Raw genomic sequence first — 18,814 nt, 5'->3', positions numbered from 1 at the left:
AGCAATGTTATTTTGTTTGATGATGAAGCCACCTGTCATCATCATCAAATTGAATCATTCAAGCATAAGAAATGTACCTAAATGTACCTAACTCAAGGGATGAACCAGTTATGTGGTTCACATAACAGAGAACTTAGCCAAGAACCGATTTTAAATGGTATCTTTAGGTAAACTGTTATTAAGAGCCTGTTGCAAATACACATCATATGTTCTCATTTCTTTAATTAAATCCATTAAAAATGCCAAAGATAAAATAGTATTTTTGGACCAACAAGATTATTGTGCTCCAGCTGAAAGCCTGGTATAGCTCCACATTTTGTATGTTTCTGTACTGAATGCAAGGTGTCCTTAAAAAGAGCTGTGAAAACCAAAAAAGTGGAAAACAACAGAAGAAGTGGCAGTTCTAAAAACCAGATGAACAGTATCTGAAAGACGTATCCTTAAGAAATAGGAAAGAAAATAAAGCAAAGACCTGCCACAGAACCTGGGAAATGCACCTGCTCCTTCATTTAATCCATCAACTGTTCACTGAAGCCTCATCAAAAATGGTCTCAGTGGAAGGGTGGCTGTATAAAAGCCATTCTTAAGGAAATGAAACCGGGAGAAAAGGCTGAAGTAAGCCAAATTACACAAGTGACAGCATGTTTTATGGTTTGATGAACTTTTGGTTCGAATCATCAACAATATGTACAGAAGACATCAAAAGAAAGGTCTCTACGTGAATCTGTTAAACACAGCTGAACCTCTGTCAGGGTATGGGGCTGCATATCAAACAGTGAAATTGGGGATCTTGTTAAAATTGATTTTATTCTTCATTTTTAGAATGACAAACAAACTGCCAATTCATTAAAACACTCTCAGTTGAGGATTGGCCTCCCCAAAGTCCGGACCTCAACGTTATTAAAGCAGAGAGGGATTATTTTGACAGAGAACATAAGAAAAGGCAGCAGAAGAGCCTTGAATGTCCATTAAGGAGCCTGGAGAACTATTCCTAAAGATTACTTAAAGAAATGACAAGAAAGCTTCCCTAAGAGAGTTCAGGCTGCGCTGAAGAATAAAGATACCAAAAATTGACTTTCAAGATTACTGGCATTGTACAAACTCAGTTTTTGGACTGTAGGTTCTATTGGCAGTCATTTGCACGCGGGGTCTTGAGGAATCTTGAGGGGTCGGTCAAGACTTTTAGACAGTACTGTACCTTGAAAAGGTCACGAGTGTGTCACAATACTGACACAGAGACAAATACAACCATTCCCACTCACATGAATCAACACTAATTACACACACGCATGTGTTTGGACTCTGAAAAGAGACCATAGAAATGGAGGAAACCCAGCTAAGCTAAGCTATGTTTTTGCAATACAAGTAGGATAACGCAGATAAGCGTCCCAGTTTTTTACTCAGTACCAGAAACGACAAACTGATCCTATTGACAAGCAGACGGCCTGACCAAATTAGTGCTCTCCATATAAAAAGTTAACTACTATAGAATATAGATATTGCTGCACATTATATTCTAAAACAGGTCACATAGTTACTAAAAGCATTGCAAGATGGCCACGAGCAGTTAATAACCACACAATATAACCACACTTCCTTCCATTTGTTACACTACTCCTATCCTTGCTTCTCACTTTACTGAATCTTCAGAGCAAGATGTCTTAACAATGGCCCCCTCCCTGCACATAATTGACACATTTGAGCCAGTGACTTCAAAACTGTTATGCTCTAAAAATCATAAAAGCCCGCAAGAACTAGCTTGAACTTTTGAATGAACATTCCTGCTTGTACAGTAAACCTCACATTGAGGGTATAAAAGTTTTTTCCCCCTACATATGAAAAATAATGTCTGAGCTGAGCAGAGTGAGTGCACATCAGGGGTACACATAATGGGAAAAAAATGAGTTCAAAGTCTTGCAGGAAGACTTGCAGATCATATCTCGCCGAGCTTAAATGTAGCCGGTCAGATAAAATATGCCGCATCTTAAATGTTTTCCTCTTCGTTAACTTGCACTTTTCTTTCTTATGTGGTGTCACAGCTAGTTTAAAGAAGGTAGGAATGCTAATTAACTTGGCACATAAAGACTGTCTAGGAAGAGAAACGGCAGAAAAAAAAGATCTATAACAACCCATTGCTCTGTGGGATATTGAGGGATTCTCCGTCCCTCTCTCTCTCCCTCACTGTGGTAATGGGTTTTCTCTCCCTGGGCTGCCCAAGTACTGTATGTGTGTTGTTATACATATTAATAGCCCAAAGGCGCACACATGCCCACAAACACAAACACAGACCACACATACATGGATATATATTAATTAATATGTACTGCCTGAGTATATAGCACTTAAAAGTTAAGCTAAATCCTTTCAAGCATGTCAGATAAGTCACCTCCTTCCAGTTTCTGCAGAATGGTCAAAAATATCATGCAAATACTGTAACTACACACATGGATGTGTCTTCTACTCTTCCTCGTATTCCCATCTACCTGACGACCATGTATGAAAAGCTGAGGACTTATGTATTCTAAAAACGTTTGTCTAGAGTAAGCAATATGTATCCATTAGTGACTTAAACAGAAACTGCCTCCCCTGCTAGCTGTTTGATTATAATTAAATTACATTCTTCCCCAGGGAAAGCAAAATCCTCATGTCTATGTGGTATGCCACAGTGGGAGCCGGTGACACAAAGCGACAGAGGGAGAGACAGAGGGAATGACAAATTATAAACACATGTAATTTAAACGATGCCGTTAAGGAATCAGGAGATAACTGCAGGGAAAACAAACTGCAGAGAAACATTCGAATGTGCAGCAGACACTGTCGCATCATGAATACTGTAAACATTCACAGCATTGCTCCTTTTTTGGGGGGTTTATTTGTATATATATATTGTGGCCGTCTGTGCAAGACAAACAAACTAAACAAACAGAAAAAAAAGTTGTACAAAAATAGTGCTAATTCGTTCGTTTATTCATCGTGAGAACCGGCCGTGCGGCGCGTACGCTTTCATTGCTGTTCGATGGCAGGATGATAAGAGGGAAGGAGACCTTATGTATCAGCAGTCGAGTCGTTGTCGTGGGACAATCAAGGAACCTCGGGAGACAACTTGGCACACGCCACCTCTTCAACCACAGTGTTTGCGCTTTCGCGAGTTTGACAATCTGATTCGCCTCAAGGTCTGGGTAAGAAATGACTCGGGATTTCTCGTGTGGTTTTGAAAAAGAGATGAATTTCAATTATTCAGAAGGGTAAAAAGGAAGGAGGCTTTGAATGTCAAATAACAATTCGGGCAAAGAGGTGGTGGGTAAGAAAAAAACAACAACAAAAAAAACAAGAGAGAGAGTGTGAGAGAGAGAGGAAGAGAGATGAAGAATATGAACAAATAAAAGACTAGAAGACATTGGAAACTTACTTGAATTAAGTCTGCAGGGACTGAATAAACATGCTATTTCAGCTTTGTTCCATGTTTCCCAGTGTGCTCTGAGTTGTGTTGTAATCTTTATTAAAACAATCCGTCTTCTTTCTCTCGTGGCAGCATTTTCACAAAGAACACAATCTCCACAGATGCATGAGCAGAAACGAGATGCATCAAGATACGCCAGCACACTGGATATGGAGGATTCTGTTTACATATTAAGGCTGCAGAAAAGATGCTGGTATATGTTCAAAAGGATGGGAGAGAAAAGAATTACACATGAATTTTCCTCCTCTCTGCCTTGATTCCAGCTGAATTCCTGGCTGAAAATGAGGGGGGTTCATTGCAGTTCATAGAAAGTCATGGTTCTGATCTTGTGCTGGAGGGAATACTGGTATCCCATTCTTTCTGATATGCAAAACTAGCGTCTGGATTTTGAAAAGAAAATCTTAAAACACACTGTTTGCTACTTGATGTATCTTCATCCCCAAATGAGCACCAGTGTTGCTTACAGGCAAACTCTTTTGTTAGCTTTCAAAATGTGCATTGACACACTGTGAGAATTAACTCAACATCATCTCGTTGCCGGCATTGTAAAGCTGGATTGTTTTGTTTGGGGTTTTTTCTTGTTTCTTTTTTCCCCCTTCGGTTTTGCACAGGTTTCTTTCAGATGGACAAGAGGGAAAATAAGAAACATGTAAATCCCACAACTAAGAACCTCTGCCACACCGAAGCGTACGCCATGAATATCAAGCACTGGTAATGAAGTCATTTGTTTGAGAGTTGCCAGGTCTCCCACCAAGGCTGGTATTCATTAGTCAGTCAGTGCCTCAGAAAACGCAGCTTCCCTGTGACTCACGCAGAATATAATTAGCATTTAAGTACATTTCACCTGTTTATGAAACGTGCGCCAGATCTTGAAAACACAAAGTCTGTTTATTTTTTTTTTTTCCTGTTTCATCAGCTGCCACAGTAATGATAGCTAACGAAACGAACTGGGTTTTTATCACGTTACCTTTGTTAGCAAAATTCATTTGCATGAGCATCATTTTATGGAACGCTCCTTTGCCGTGTATGCTGGTTTGTGTTTTGTTACTATGCTTGCCTGATAAAATTAGCTGTCTCTAAGAAACGGATACATTCAATGAAAAAGACTCGAGAAGAGAAATGCAGTCATATATTCTGTTGGAAGCTGCACAGAGGAAGATTTATATAAACTACAAAGGAAGCTGGATACAGAATCTTGTGACAAGTTGCTGTCTTCCTGCTGCCATTGACCTCAGACCTGAACACTCACACTTCTATTTGCATGCACTTCACAGCTTCGTGGAGGTGTATCAATACCCGTTTTTGTGTAAGACATGCAAATATTGCAGCTTACCATTGACAGTAAGAGAAACCTCCTTCTCCCCTGCTCCAACACGTGGCACGACGGCACGGCAAACGTATTTCCCAGCGTCCTCCTGTCTCACGGATTTCAGTGTCAGGAGGTTCTCGTTGCTAAGAACCTGCGGCAAAGAAGTCAAAGATCATCAAATGTAGCGACTCCAAAGTCACCTTTGCATTTGTGATGGCAGCAAAGCAGCGCTAACAGAAGAAAAAAAAAAAAAAACAAGGCAGCACACGAACCATTTAATACCTTAAAGGTCACCTCTTCTCAATTATTAAAATCCAATTTAGGGTCTGAGCTCAGGCGAGTAAAGCTTTGGCCTTTAATGTTGACAAAAGAAAAGGTGGAATGAGACTGAATTTGAGGATCAAATCAATGGATCTCACTTGAGAGCAGGTCACCAAGAGGCTGGGACAAAAAAAATTAGGTCTAATGGAACTTTACAAACCACTGAGCTATGATAGAAAAAAATAACCCAAAGTACTTTGCAGAAACAAGTTCAGAAATAATTACAAAAAAGTTTGCTCTCGGCTGTATTATGTGATTATATAAGGTTTAAGTTAGCCTTTATCAATGCAAACTGAAATACTCACCACCCCAGAGCCTCTTTTCATCCACACGATGGTAAGAGAGGGATTTCCTGTCCAGGCACAGTTGAACACAGCATCAGATCCAAGGTCAACCTGCAAGGACTGAGGCTCTGCAGCCATGCGAGGGCCAACTATTGGGAAAAAAACAAAACAAGAAAAACATCCATAGATCCATAAATAAAGACCCGAGTTCTTTGAGCTCAGTGTCAAAACATGCAGCGCAGCAATGCATTATTCCGCTGCTGGCATTAAAGGAATGCATGTAGGATTACTGAAGGAGAAACTCACAGTAGACATCAACATTGCGGCTGATGTTGGTGCTGCCGAGAGGGTTGGTAACCTCGCATGACACAGGCTCCGTAAAGAAGGAGTGATCCACGATGACCTCGTATGTGTCCCCGGAGACCTCCTTAATTATACTTCCCCCTTTGGCCCACCTGGTGTTAGGATAGATGTCGGGAGGGGTGTGAGGAAAATTAAGGAAAAGGAGAAAACACATTAAGACAGGTTTCTCACACCTTCTTGTGTCGGTGGTGTTCCTTTTGTGTAAATAAATCATCATTCTGGGGCTGGTTTTCTGTGCTGGCTTCAGCATATTTTTGTGGCAGCCCTCCATGCAGTGACAAGCTCCCTGGCAACTCGGAGCAGACAGCACGTTCCTCATTACGCCAGACAGAGAGTGCCAGAGCACTACAGAATGACAAATGGTTAGCTCCTCCACCTTTGAAGACATTGCTTGACACGTACTGTATTAAACACAACAGCTGACGTTAATAAATTGGCATGGGATCGCATTAAAAAGCATCTGTTTGTGTTTGTGAATGATAGCCGGTGTGACGATGACACAGACCCCCCTCCCCCGACATGTTCAGGTGAGACTTTTATGATGTCACGGGCAGTGGCGTCTCACTCGGCGTGGCGCGGATGGCTCACTGCTGCCGCGACAGACAAGGCCCATTTATAAAAATGAAGCAAAGGCGCATGTGGATGTGCCGGATCGCTCTGGAAAAATTTAGACAGTGCTGTGGGGCATGCAATGCATCATGCACGCTGATATCTTCCACAGTAAATATGTGGCTGCATGCTGATGTGGCAAATGAAAACAATGACAGCGGTGCCAGTGCTTGTCTCCATTTTATATTCCTGCCAGTACCGAGAAGAGTTTTCATGGGATAGGGAACTCATTTGTTTTCCATGGCTAAGCTGGCCCCATGCTTGACTAAAAATCATTTAAATGAGAACAGATTACCTCATTCAATCAGTAAGTGAATTGAAGCAGAATTCTAATTGGGCTTCATGGGATTTTTTTTTTCTTTCCCATGCTCGCTTATTTTAGGCAGTAGATCTTTTCCGAGCCGTGTTTTTGTGTGACAACAATACAGCTGAGAGCACTGCAACACCTGCGCTTCCAAAAATAATGAAATTAGGGCAGACAGGTGTTTTAGGCCTGTCTAATCAAGTAGTATTGATGTTTGTGAACTGGTCAGCTCGTGGGAGGATTACAACACACAAACTGAATATAACACAGTATGGCTGTAAATCTGCAAAGTCCAATCATTCGAGTAGCAGAGCATTACCCACAATGATACTTAGGATGTAGATTCTATACATTTCCAGATAAAAATAATGTGAAAACCATTATGTTAATGATGATGACTGCTGATGTTCCCATCATTCTGAATATGATTATTAGTTTTTCAGCTGCTGTTTAGATGACTTGGATGATACAGATGTTGATGGCGAAGACGTTATTAATTACACTTGCGATGTTCATGGTAATCAGGATGAAGACAATAATAATGATGATTAGGATGATGACAATGATGTTGTCGATGATGACACTGATTACTGAACAAAGATCACGATGAAGGAGGATGAAGTACAGGAATTAGACTGGCAAACGGTTCCCAGTTTACTCTTGCTCTTGGAAGCAGCTACTGACAAAACCAAGCAGCAACTTCCAGCACTGAAGAAAAATGAAACTAAAGTGGGTCAAGTGGATGGCCACTTGATGTTTGCTCCAAGATTGAGTGAATCCCCATAGAACTTCATTTTAAACAGCAGAAAGAAATAAGTAACTAAGGCGGTAAGCCAGTCTTTCTAAAACCAGTTTGCGTACACTCATCATGTGGATGAATTTCATGGTAACTTTGGCCTTTTAAATATTGCCTTAAACTTTTCTCTTATCAGGTTGTAATAATAATATTAAGAGCATATACCTTTAAAGATTTTAAAAGCTAGGATTGGGTGCATTATTTATTTAATTTATTAAATGATTTATTTTCTCTAATCCACCCAGGGTAAAAAGTATGGTTTGACCCTTGGTTAATGTCCGTTAGCAAGTTGCACTTCGACCAGAAGCTTTTAGTAGCCATCAGCAAGCTTCTGGCATAATTCTGGCTGGATATTTCATCGCCCCTCTTGGCAGAATTGGTCGAGTTCATTTAAATTAGTTGGTTACTTGGCACACACCTGGCTTTTCAACATAGTCGGCAACTTTTCAAGGGTTGAGGTCGTTAAATAAATTAATGAAACTAATTTTCTTTAATGTGTTCTTGAAATTCAGAAAAAAGCATGAAATTCAAGAGCAAAAAAGAGCATAAAAGGATAAAGTGCAACAGTTCAAGTAAATTTCACAAGTTATAAACCACGAGGATTATTTGATCCGAAAGCTTTGAAACAAGTGACTCAGTAGATGGTTCATGATTGAAGGTAAAGAGCAAAAACAACACAAACAGTGATGCTATGACATCTGCATTTACATAACACTATGCCACCGTTTCACTTTACCAGGGCATACTGTAGGAGTTGTAATGGGGTAAGCACAGATGTTCGGGCAGCCGGCTGCTCCCGAGTGGAGGCTGCGGCTGCCAGGTTTGGGAGCCTTTGACAGTGTTAGAGGGAGCAGAGACAGAACGTCGTCGTCCGCGGGGAGCATGGAAGCTCTGTTGGTGTGCTGGGCCTTGTCCAAGGCTCATGTCTAAACATAGCTGGAGCAGGCTAACACAAACACCTGCATTCCCTTTGGGAGGTTAGAAGGGCCAGTGCGAGCTTACTCAGTAGCTGACTCACTTTACACTGCTGTGTTCTATTCAGGGATTTGATTCAGACAAAGGGTGTGAATCCTGTGTGCCTGAGTGTCTCTGTGCATGGGCATGTGTCTACGTGTGAACGCGCAGGTTTGTACAATGTGTGCGTGTGTTTGTTATGTTCATGGGTGTGTAAGTTAATAGTGTTATACAGATAAAAGGTCTGCCGTTAATGGAAGCTGAGGGTGAAAGTGACGTGGAGTTGGGGGAGGGGGGTGTATTTGCTGAATGTGATTAAGGCAATAAAACAATAACAATTAAATTAGGCAGGTATCTGTGCCATCAGCATTGAGACTCACAGTAAATCAGGCCCTACAGTTATTATCAGCATGGTTAAGCACGGCACAGCGCCGTTCTATTCTGCCTTCCATGCATATTGAAAGTGATGACTACTCTCAGAGGAACGTAAAATAAATATGCAGGTTTAGTAATAGCGTAGAGCCATTTTGACATGGACATAAATTATAGAGCCATTTTTTGATCTACGGAGAAACCGAAGCAGGTTCTACAGATATCGATTTGACAAATAGACAAGTGTTTTGTGGGTCTTTAAAAGTTTAGGATAACCTCAAAAAAGTTAGGAATATTTTAGACCAACCAACTTTTCCAAGGTGCAGTCAGCGACTTTTTTCCCCACACAATCCGGATTTGTCTAGCAGTTTACTCATTTAGATTTATGCCAAGCTTTAGGTGGGGGCTATTAAAACAGTTTAGTTTAGTCTGAGCTTTTTTACTTCCCTCACCTTGACTTGTATATTTGTAGAAATGGTGCACGATGGTGCGTTGGCAAACATGCTCTGAATTACAGAGACAATTATTTTTGGCATTTTTGTACATAACATTTTTTCTTTTCTCTTATTTCAATGAGGATTATGATGAATGTAAAAATTAGCCATGTCCCAAGTTTGTATTGATTTTGGGTATGGTCACAGCAGCGTAAGCCATGCAAGCGATCCATCCAGCAGTACAACAACAACAGCGCTTAAGTGTTGGGAGGACTGGGATGTTATTTGTTACAGTGTCATGCAAAGGAATGGGTTTTGTTGTTGCTCTGTGCACAGCTATGCTGTATCGGCAGATGAGGGACCTGATTTGCTTTGTTTGTTATTCTTTCTCTTCTCTCTGGTGGCTTCTTGTTTGGATCCGAGAAAACCTTGTGTGCTAGCTGCGTGATTCTGATGTTTGCCAGTTATCTCTCCCAACCATTATAAACAGTAATGAAGATGTTCCAACCCACTCGTCTTCCCCTCCTGGAGTATGTTGATTCCCTGACTGCCAGCGGAAACACATGCCAGTTACTCTTATTTCACTCTTTTGAGCATTGCATTTATCTTCACTTCCAACAGTCCCCTTCTTTCCTCTTTGCTCTTGAACTGTGATCTGGCACAAGTTCAAGCATTTCAGGTATGGAAATATATCTTATTACCGTTGCTATGTTTAAGCACGAGAGGTTATGAACAGCAGAAGGCACCATTCCTTTGACTAGTGCCCCCACTATCTTGGGTCTGTGTCTCAGGAGTCTATTGAACTGGAGGATGGCAAAGTGGTGCAGTGCACACTGGGAATGGATGGCACTCCCGGGAATGGAAAAGAAACCATCCGTCTAAGAACTCTTGTGTCCTTGTACTATATCTGATCTGGGGTAGACAGAGTGTATTAGTACTGAATAATGGCCCCACACTGCTTGACCAGCTTCCTGCTCTCCTCTGTGATATTGTTCTCTAGAGGGGAAATTTGTGAGGGTCTCTCCCTAGTCAAAGCCTATCAGGCAAGCGATATGATTCCCAAAATTTCTCAGTCTACCGTGATCTGAACGGCAACGGTCCATGGAAGTCCTAAAGTGCTTGTACAAATTGCAGATAAATCTGAATGAGGGACTATGAAACTGTGTAACTGTCAAAAAGAGTAAAATTTTAAATAATGGCAATTATTAGTCTGATTATGGTTTCTAAATCCCACTGTGGATTGTGCCAATAACAGTGGGGCGAGGAGAAAGAAAGGAAAAGAAATAATAAGATTTAAAAGAGGGGATATGGCAGTTTTAGTCTCTTTTCTCTCAAGCTTTAAGCATAGCTTCCGAACCACTTTTCCTTTTTTAGTTTGTCAAACTAGAAGAAAAAGTTATCTCAACTGCCATTGAATTTTAGCTCTCGATACCCCGGGGAGAAGTCTGGCTCTCGCATTGATCCAGTCTTATAACAATAGAGGTGAAATCCCTTTTGCAGGTAAGATAGACGTTCTGTCTCTGCTGTGCACCTACACAATCAAATACAAACCTTGTTTTCCACAATATCACTGCCCTTCCTCCCCTTTTCTTTTTCAAAAGGGCAGGATCCATCAAAAGGCAACATCTCTGTTTTGCCACCTGTGAGTATGTTGTACATCCATTTCATTTCCCAGTACCATTACAAGATTCTGAGCCAGCCAATTCCCTTTGCTATCGATTTCACTCCATTTATTTTTTGCCGGGTTTTAAAAACCTCCCACACAGAAAACCATCTCTTGACAAATCACTTCAGTATTACACTTCTGGAAGGCTGTGCGAAGGCTTTATGAGAATAATTAACGTCCACTTTCTTGTGCCATTACAATTACTGATGTAAGAAAAAAAAATAAACACAGGCTAACATGTACAACTGAGAACAAGCCAAGATTTAATAGACAAAGAGGGCAACTGCTGAGGAAAAGCAGTGCATTAGAAATTAATTGTTTCTGTTTTTACTTTGATATTAAACCTGCCAGGTTAGTTGAGTGGTTGTGTGTCCACCAACATATCGGTTAAAATAGATATTTGAATGAACTTTACCATTATTTTAATGCACTCTAATGTAATCTAGCGGCTTGATGATATTTTATCAATACTCTGTCTGGCAGTCTACTTTAAAAACAGAAAAAAGAAAAGATTTGTTTGTTTAGCTGAAGCACGAGATGTGTATGTCTGACAAATACACAGAACAGATTTGAAGTAAACACACAGTATACAGCCTTCTAAGCTTGTATAGTTGCAGTACAATAAAAAAAACGGGAGGGGAAAATAAAAACCTCCAAACGCTTCTTATTTGAACAGCGGCTTCAAAAACGGTGAAATCCCATGACATTTTGGACATTTTTTGGCTCTTGGTACTTTAGATAAAATGAACTGAAAGGGATTTTTGTCAACAACCTTGACATAACAGCTGAAACTGAAAACATGTTCTGAAAACTGTCAGGAAACTTCCCGAAGATGAAAGAAAGCATATACGGGCCCCGGCGATGTTATCAGTCTTCAAGCCATTCAAGTGGTTTTCAGTGGCACCCTAATCTGTCCCTTTTGCTGCACTGGGCTGCTGAAGAACCATTCTTGCACAGACACACAGATTTCCCCAATCTGCGGTCTTTGTCCCTTTTAAAGGCATCCAAATACACAAATATGTCTCTGCCCCGCACCACTCAGAAGCACCCGTCACAATGCTTCACAGTGGTGACAACATAAGATAAGCTGGGATCTGTCTACAAGAACTTGTGTTTCTTTTTTAATTAGACTAATGTCTGCCTCGTGATGAAGAGTTTGCTCATTCTGATCTGTTAACTTCGCTCTTTATTCTGTTCTAATGTGATGATTTAACCTTCCTCCGAGTGAGTCAGTAAAATTACTACATCTTGTGACACATCTTGCTGTGACCCTCACAATAAAACACTGAATCCAAGCGCGATAATAATATCCAATCTTTCAAACATGTGACTCATTTAAAAATACAACGAAAATAAAAATTATGTACGAGCCCTGCACGAAAACACTACGGGACATTTCAAGTTCAAGGGAGGTGAACAGCTCTACAACAAAGCCCTGCACTGGTTTATTGCAGCTCAGTAAAACATGAAGGTTTCTAAGGTGTATTTTTGGCGAAACGTTCCTTTTCGTCTCTTCATTTTAAAGTGTGGGCATATATAATGGTGTCATGACATCATAAGGAGCTGGCTGACAATGATGAATGTGATCAATAATGAAGCGTTAATTCTGACTCTGTGTGAAAAGGTATCATCCGCTGGCAACATCAATTAGAAAAGACGTCATTTAAAGTTTACCGCGGTGCGTTGTTCTTGTACACTATATTATCATGGTTTGAGCATTCATGACTTGTTTTCATACTCTTTAATGATCTCACCTGTAGTGTGTGACAGGAGGGTTGGCCTTTGCGGAGCAGTGGAATTTTACGAGGTTGCCCTCCAGAACAGGCTGAGGCTCCACCGAGAGATTTACAAGTGGGAGATCTATAAAAACATAGAGACACAAAGACAACCAATTACCGAACTGGCAGCCTCCTCAAACATGCTGCAGTGAACTGTAAACCTGAGACAAACACTTTGTTGTCAACACTGTTTGTGGCTGAAAAAGACTCAGCAAGAAAAGTGAAAATTATGTCTAATTTTGCAAAGGAGACAAAATACCCTTATAAATAGTGGGGGAAACATGCAGCCTCAAAATACAAGACGACCCGCTCCACCCTGCTTTCCTTTAAGCTTGTTGGTGTGACAGGTGCTGGAGAGGGGGTGTGGCTTGTTTTCCAATCATCAAGGCTGGCAATACCTGGTCTCACTGGACCGGTGCTCTGCAGATATCCTTAGAGCGTAGCTGCTATGTGGCTCCCCAAGGCACCGTTTTGGATTATGGTTTGCTTTTTTGCACTAGCATGCAACACTGCATACACCATTTCATCACTCAGGCGCTCACTTACACCACTCATCACACTGGCCACACACACCATGGTTAGTTTAAGATTGTTCTTTGTTTCATTAATTTAAAACAAACAAGTTTTTAATTGGCTTCTGTGGGCATCTGCCTTTTTGTCCTGGCTGTGCAGTCGGGTTCATGACAACAAGGACTAATTAATTTTATTTAGAAGGACCCAGATTTGCCCAAAAACTGATTTAGCTGTGCAGGGTTGACAAAATGCTAGAATTTCAAACTCAAACTGATACCCCCAACAACAAAAAACAACCCCCCCCCCCCCAAAAAAAAAACCCCAAAAAAAACACCTGACACGGTGTTTGATACTACAATTAAAAAAAAAAGACAAAAATACTTAAATACTTAAAAATAAAGTACAATAACATCAGTGACAACAGTATTTTCAAGCGGTATGATATACTGTAAAACATTTATAAAATGAAATAAACATGGTAAAACATACATGTATGTGTGAGTATTACATATACTGTTGTATAAAAAGAAATACAGCAGTTTGAGGTAGTTCTATGCTTGGCGACATATTTTTGTTGTTAAACAGATGTGGCTTGTAAGGTTGGCTGCCACTGTTTCTGTCTAGTTGCTGGTAGACTTTTCTTTGCGTCACTCTGGGACTTTACCAGAAACTGAACCTTTTTTAGATTTTAGATTTTGAATTTTAGATTATTAACATTCAGACAGTCAGGGCCAGCGCTGCTTGCTGCTTAGCTCCCATGTCAACGTTATATTAGCCACAGCTGCTAGCTACTTAAGCTGCATACAAACAGGAAGTGATTCTCATCAATGTGGGAACCCCAAACCAATGGAAAATGAACGACATTCTCTGGGTGAAATAATCGCAGGTCACTGGAAGTTTCCTCCAATTCAAGGCGAGCGAGTGCAGAATACCACTGACTGAAAAAAATGAGCCAAATATGTTACGACATAACTTAGGACACCAGAGCCTGTTTGTCGGGGTTATGTTTGCTGTAAAACTCTTGGTCAATGAGCAAACTGCTACCCTAATCCCACCCTTCTCTCACTACCCCACCGCTAACCATAACTTAAATGAGACTGTACTTATGGTTAGGGTGTTGACAATGCTAACCATAAGTAAAATGCTCCAAAATAAAAACTACAGGTAAAAGTCATTTAAATCTGGTGGTCTTAAAATAGATTACAGTGGTAGTTAGAGCAGTTGTGACAAGTTAGCATAGTTTGTTCTCCTAAGTTTTTCAAGCCATATTGTAACCCTGTGAGGTGTAGTTCATCACAAGTGCTAACACTAACCCCAACTTTACCCAAACCCTGTATTTTTAGGGAAAAAAGTAAATAGACTTTGATGTGTGTCAAATAGAATGATTTTTAATTACCTCGCTGCCAAGACTTGCAGAAGAGTGTGTTAAAAACACAAATGACATATTCTCATTGTGCAGAATTAGCAGGGTTAATATGCTGGGGTTGGTGTTGTCCCCAAAGACATAATATTCAGAAATATTCATACCGCTCATGAGAAGCCTGGGCGCTGTTGTTAAGTAACGCTGTAGTGTGCTTCACAGGTGTGGAGGATAACATGCTATTTTTATTCTCAAATATTATTTCTAAGGAGCAAATCAAAGGAAAACTTGACTTGATAATGAGTTTCGGCTAACGGCAATTTGCACACAGTGAATAGTCCACAGTGCAATACGCTGCAATTAAAATAATGTTATAAGGTACAATTAAAACGGGTGTTACAATTAAAAATATTCACATTATGCAAAATTAATAAACAACTTAATTTGTCCTAATTGACAAAGGTGGGATTCTTTTTGAAGATGTGCATTCATTTCCATATCAAACCCGTCCCGTGTGAAACAAGCAGCTATTTACCTCACCGTTTCACAGACGGAGATTCATTCAGCAGGGTTTCTGTAATTATGCTGGGTACATTTTGTTCAGTGTTGAGAAAATTATCATTTAATATATAAATAACCAGTAGTTGTTGAAGTGTATTAGTATTATTACTGGAAAATCAGGTGAACAAAGTGTTTTGAATTACAACTATTTTTATCCCTTGACTGTAAGTTAGTAAAACTAAATGTAATCTAAGACATGGTGTTATGTGGAAGCACTTTTTTCTGGGATACTAGTGGAATACTGGTAAGGCAGCAGCCACCAGGGGAAAGCGCTGGATCTGAGTTTGTTGCTGGTGTAGCCATCTGTTTCAAAGGTATAGCTGCTCTATGTTCAGAAAAAAAAAAGCAGGAACTGTGTTTGGATGTGGATGAAGAGCAGTGTGGTCGGCAAAGAGATTCCACATAGAATTAAAGAAACACCCAAACGCCACTGAAATGAAGCCAAACAACTTTGTGTATAGTTATGAAGTGTGATTCTGTACGACTGTGTGTGTGTGTGTGTGTGTGTGGGTATGAAGTGCAGGAAAACTGCTTTTTACCCTGTGGCTGTGCAGATGCTCTAGGCTGGCTCAGCTGCCACAAAAACCCAGAGAGGGGGGTGGTCCAGGTGTCATATTCCTTCCTACTCGCACACCATATTCCCCATCAGCAGACTCATTTCCCTCCAGGACAGTCCTCCCCCCCTCCCACCCCTACCCCACCTCCAACCACCCACCAACTACTTTACCATGAGCTCTTCAAATCCACGAGCTCCACCTGTGCCAGCTCTCCCTGGGCCAATAGAGAAAACAACAATACTGCGGATGGAACAACCGAAGGCCACAGTCAACCAGGCACCGAGCGGCGAACTGTGTGCATCTACGTGTTTGTGGGAAGGCAGACATTCAAGGGGTTTTGTGTGCATATGAAAGTGCACATGGGTGTATGTCCTAATAAAACAGGAAAGCCATCCATGCCTCGAGCAATAGTGTTAGCTGCCCAGTACATTTTTTTTCTTAACGTTGCAAGCTGTTAATTGCGTGGACTAAACTGTGGGCAGAGGGGACCTCAGGGGTAAAATGACAGACGTGGCAGTGGTGGAGATGGTAATAAAATTCAGCAAGAATGTGCAAGAGTACAGAGAGAGGCATACATAAAAAGAAAGCAAGAGAGATCTGACGGATGTGTCTATGCTGATAGACACAGTAATGTAGAAGCTAATTCAGAAACCATTTTCACTAAAAATATTCCTGAACTGTCCTTTTTAACTATGCCAACCTCTTTCTGGCCGCCAAGAGACTTCTAAGGACACAAATGCTCATTACTGTCTCCCCGGCTACAAATTAATGTTCTTTTCAAATGATTGAACTGACCCTCCCTTAAAAAAATCCCCCCACTTTCTCTCAGCAAGTGGTAATGTCATGAGGATTTTACATCTATAAGTTACACCAGTAACTTCCTGGATAGCTCCATATCCCCCAAGCCGGAAGCAAAGACAGTCATGGGAGCAACAGCCGTCAAAAGTCTATCAGCAGTGCCCTGGGTGTGGATAAGGGACTGTAGCTTGTCTAACCACTGACCTTTTAGATATGACAGACATCTACTTAATAAAGTCCATTTGCTGCTATGATGTATAAATGCATGAGTTGCTGAGCGAGGGCATTTGAGGCATGATGCGACAGCACATCAATATGCAAGACTGTTAATTCCCAACATTTGTCAAGAGAGTAGTAGCAAGGGAGAGAGAGAGAGAGAGAGACAGAGAGAGAGAGAAAGGGGGAGGAACGGATGAAAAGAGGAAAAGGGGAATCGTAGGACTGATCGGAGCTTCTGTGAAAACAACAGGATGAATTGGGGAGGGTGGTGTTATAGTTGGCCGACAGCTTTTGATCGGTTAGTTCAAAGTGGAGACCAGATGGTGTTTTTGGAACAATCTTCCAACTTCTCTCTTTCCTGGAGATCGTGCCAGCAAAAAAATGCTTTTTTTCCCTTTCTTAAAGCTCAATTTCCAGTCTCTCTGGGTCATCGCAGACAGCTGTTCTCCAGTAGGACCGGCCTCAAACTCCAGTAGCGTCAGATGCCTATGAAGGCTGGGAAAGCTGTTTGTGGGCTGCCCGCTTGTGGCTTCTAGCCTTAACGATATGGGCACACTGTCATGTGGCTGGCTGAGTGGAATACTGCAGAGAGGAACAGACTGACTGACAACCTGAGGTCTAACATTGATCATCTGCTGTTCACATGAGTAAATTCATTGAGAATTTAGTGAGTTTAATGAAGGCAGATGTTATTATTCAATTCATACAGGCGCTTAAATGTGTGCTTCCTCTAGCACATCTGTAGCCAATTACATTCCTGACCATCTCAGTTTTGTTGCTGATGCAAGGGTACGAGCCAGAGATGCTTTATAGCATCTGTGATGTGTTTGGGGTAATGAAAATGTAACATTTAGAAACGATATCTTCACACAGCTTAACATATAAGGAAGATAATTCTGTGCGGATGCATCATAATTCAGAGCATTTTTGTGCCCCTTTACCTTTTTACTCAGTCCTTCTCACTTACAAATTCTATCTCAGATAAATTTGCCATTATCTGCTTAATTAAGCACGGAGAGCATGTAGCAGAGCAAGCTACCAAAACAAATCCTCCCCAATTGCACATCTGCATGTTCTTTATTAATTAGTCTCAACAAATGGCATTCATTTTTCCCCCACATGGCTCAGCTTGTTTGCAATGCAAACACATGGAAAACCTTGGTTTTACCCGTCCCTTGTGCATTAATTTCCCACTAGCCTATGTGTTTCAAAGCATATTTCTATGTGGGGCACTGCTTTGCAAAGTATGCAACTGGACTAGAAAATGTTTGAGGAATATTTTAAATAGTTTGATGAGTGGGAACCAGCGGGACATGAAACTGTGGCACCAGAATCGTATTTCGCTGCAGTGATATGATGGAAGGGCAGGGGAGTTTACTGATCTAAGTCCAAAGAGCGTATTGCAAGTTCAGTCATGCTGCTGTAGAAAACAGCATCAGGGGGTAGCCACCCTTCTGCTATCAAATAATTAAAGTCAGCTAATGGACTAGTATGGACAACTGTAGTCAGCAGTCTATCCAGGATTGTGAATCGCCTCTGTTGGCTCTAAATCCCTCTCATTTTGGCAACATCACCAGCGCGCACTGTATTTAGATGCAAATTTGTCCAAACCTGGGTCAGATAACACATGGATGTTGAAGGGAATAAAAAAAAATGCTGAAGTGGGTGTAAATCATTTCAGTAATGATAAAAGAAAAGAAAGGTTGGTAAATGCATTGGGTTTTAGACGGGTTTAGGCTGTAGAGCAGTGCGCTGGGTCGTGTTTCGATTACGCTATTAGTGAAAAAGGGTACCTGAGCGTAGAAGCCGGCAGAATGGCAAATGTTGAGAGCGGCAAAGGGAATGAGAACGCTTTAATTACTTTTGTTGTCATTCGTATCATCTCACTAATGCGGCCAATTAGATAAGTCTATGCGGGAAAAGAAGTGAGACTGTTCATTAATTAATTGTGGTATTTACTCACAACTAGACATCCAGCAGGGGTTACCAGCATATATACAGAGACATCTACATTTTTGGTGAATACACTGCTAATTGAGGATATTTGTTAATTTGCTGTCTTACTGACAACGAGTCGAGAGCATCAATATCAGTTTTATCTCACTGCTTTCAATAAACAGTTATCGCATGAAGTGTCAGATAAATAATTGAAAAAC

At 40.9% G+C, this 18,814-nt stretch overlaps 1 protein-coding gene across 8 annotated transcripts in view; it reads right to left on the bottom strand.

Annotated features, from left to right (window-relative positions):
• The window catches only part of kirrel3b (kirre like nephrin family adhesion molecule 3b), a 169,872-nt gene that overhangs the window by 20,335 nt on the left and 130,723 nt on the right, over window positions 1–18,814 (bottom strand). For all 8 annotated transcript variants that reach the window (XM_040009547.1, XM_040009548.1, XM_040009552.1 and 5 more), the window contains exons 7-10: window positions 12,627–12,732; window positions 5,681–5,829; window positions 5,396–5,523; window positions 4,794–4,920 (exon numbers count right to left, since the gene is read on the bottom strand). In XM_040009547.1, the coding sequence (XP_039865481.1) occupies window positions 4,794–4,920; window positions 5,396–5,523; window positions 5,681–5,829; window positions 12,627–12,732 (510 nt within the window). The remainder of the gene's footprint in view (window positions 1–4,793; window positions 4,921–5,395; window positions 5,524–5,680; window positions 5,830–12,626; window positions 12,733–18,814) is intronic.

Source organism: Simochromis diagramma, unplaced genomic scaffold (genome assembly GCF_900408965.1).
Source record: "Simochromis diagramma unplaced genomic scaffold, fSimDia1.1 OVJJ01000344.1, whole genome shotgun sequence".
NCBI classification, from domain to species: Eukaryota; Metazoa; Chordata; class Actinopteri; order Cichliformes; family Cichlidae; genus Simochromis; species Simochromis diagramma.
The sequence above is the reverse complement of the archived record's forward strand: the minus strand, read 5'-3'. Positions and strand labels throughout refer to the sequence as shown.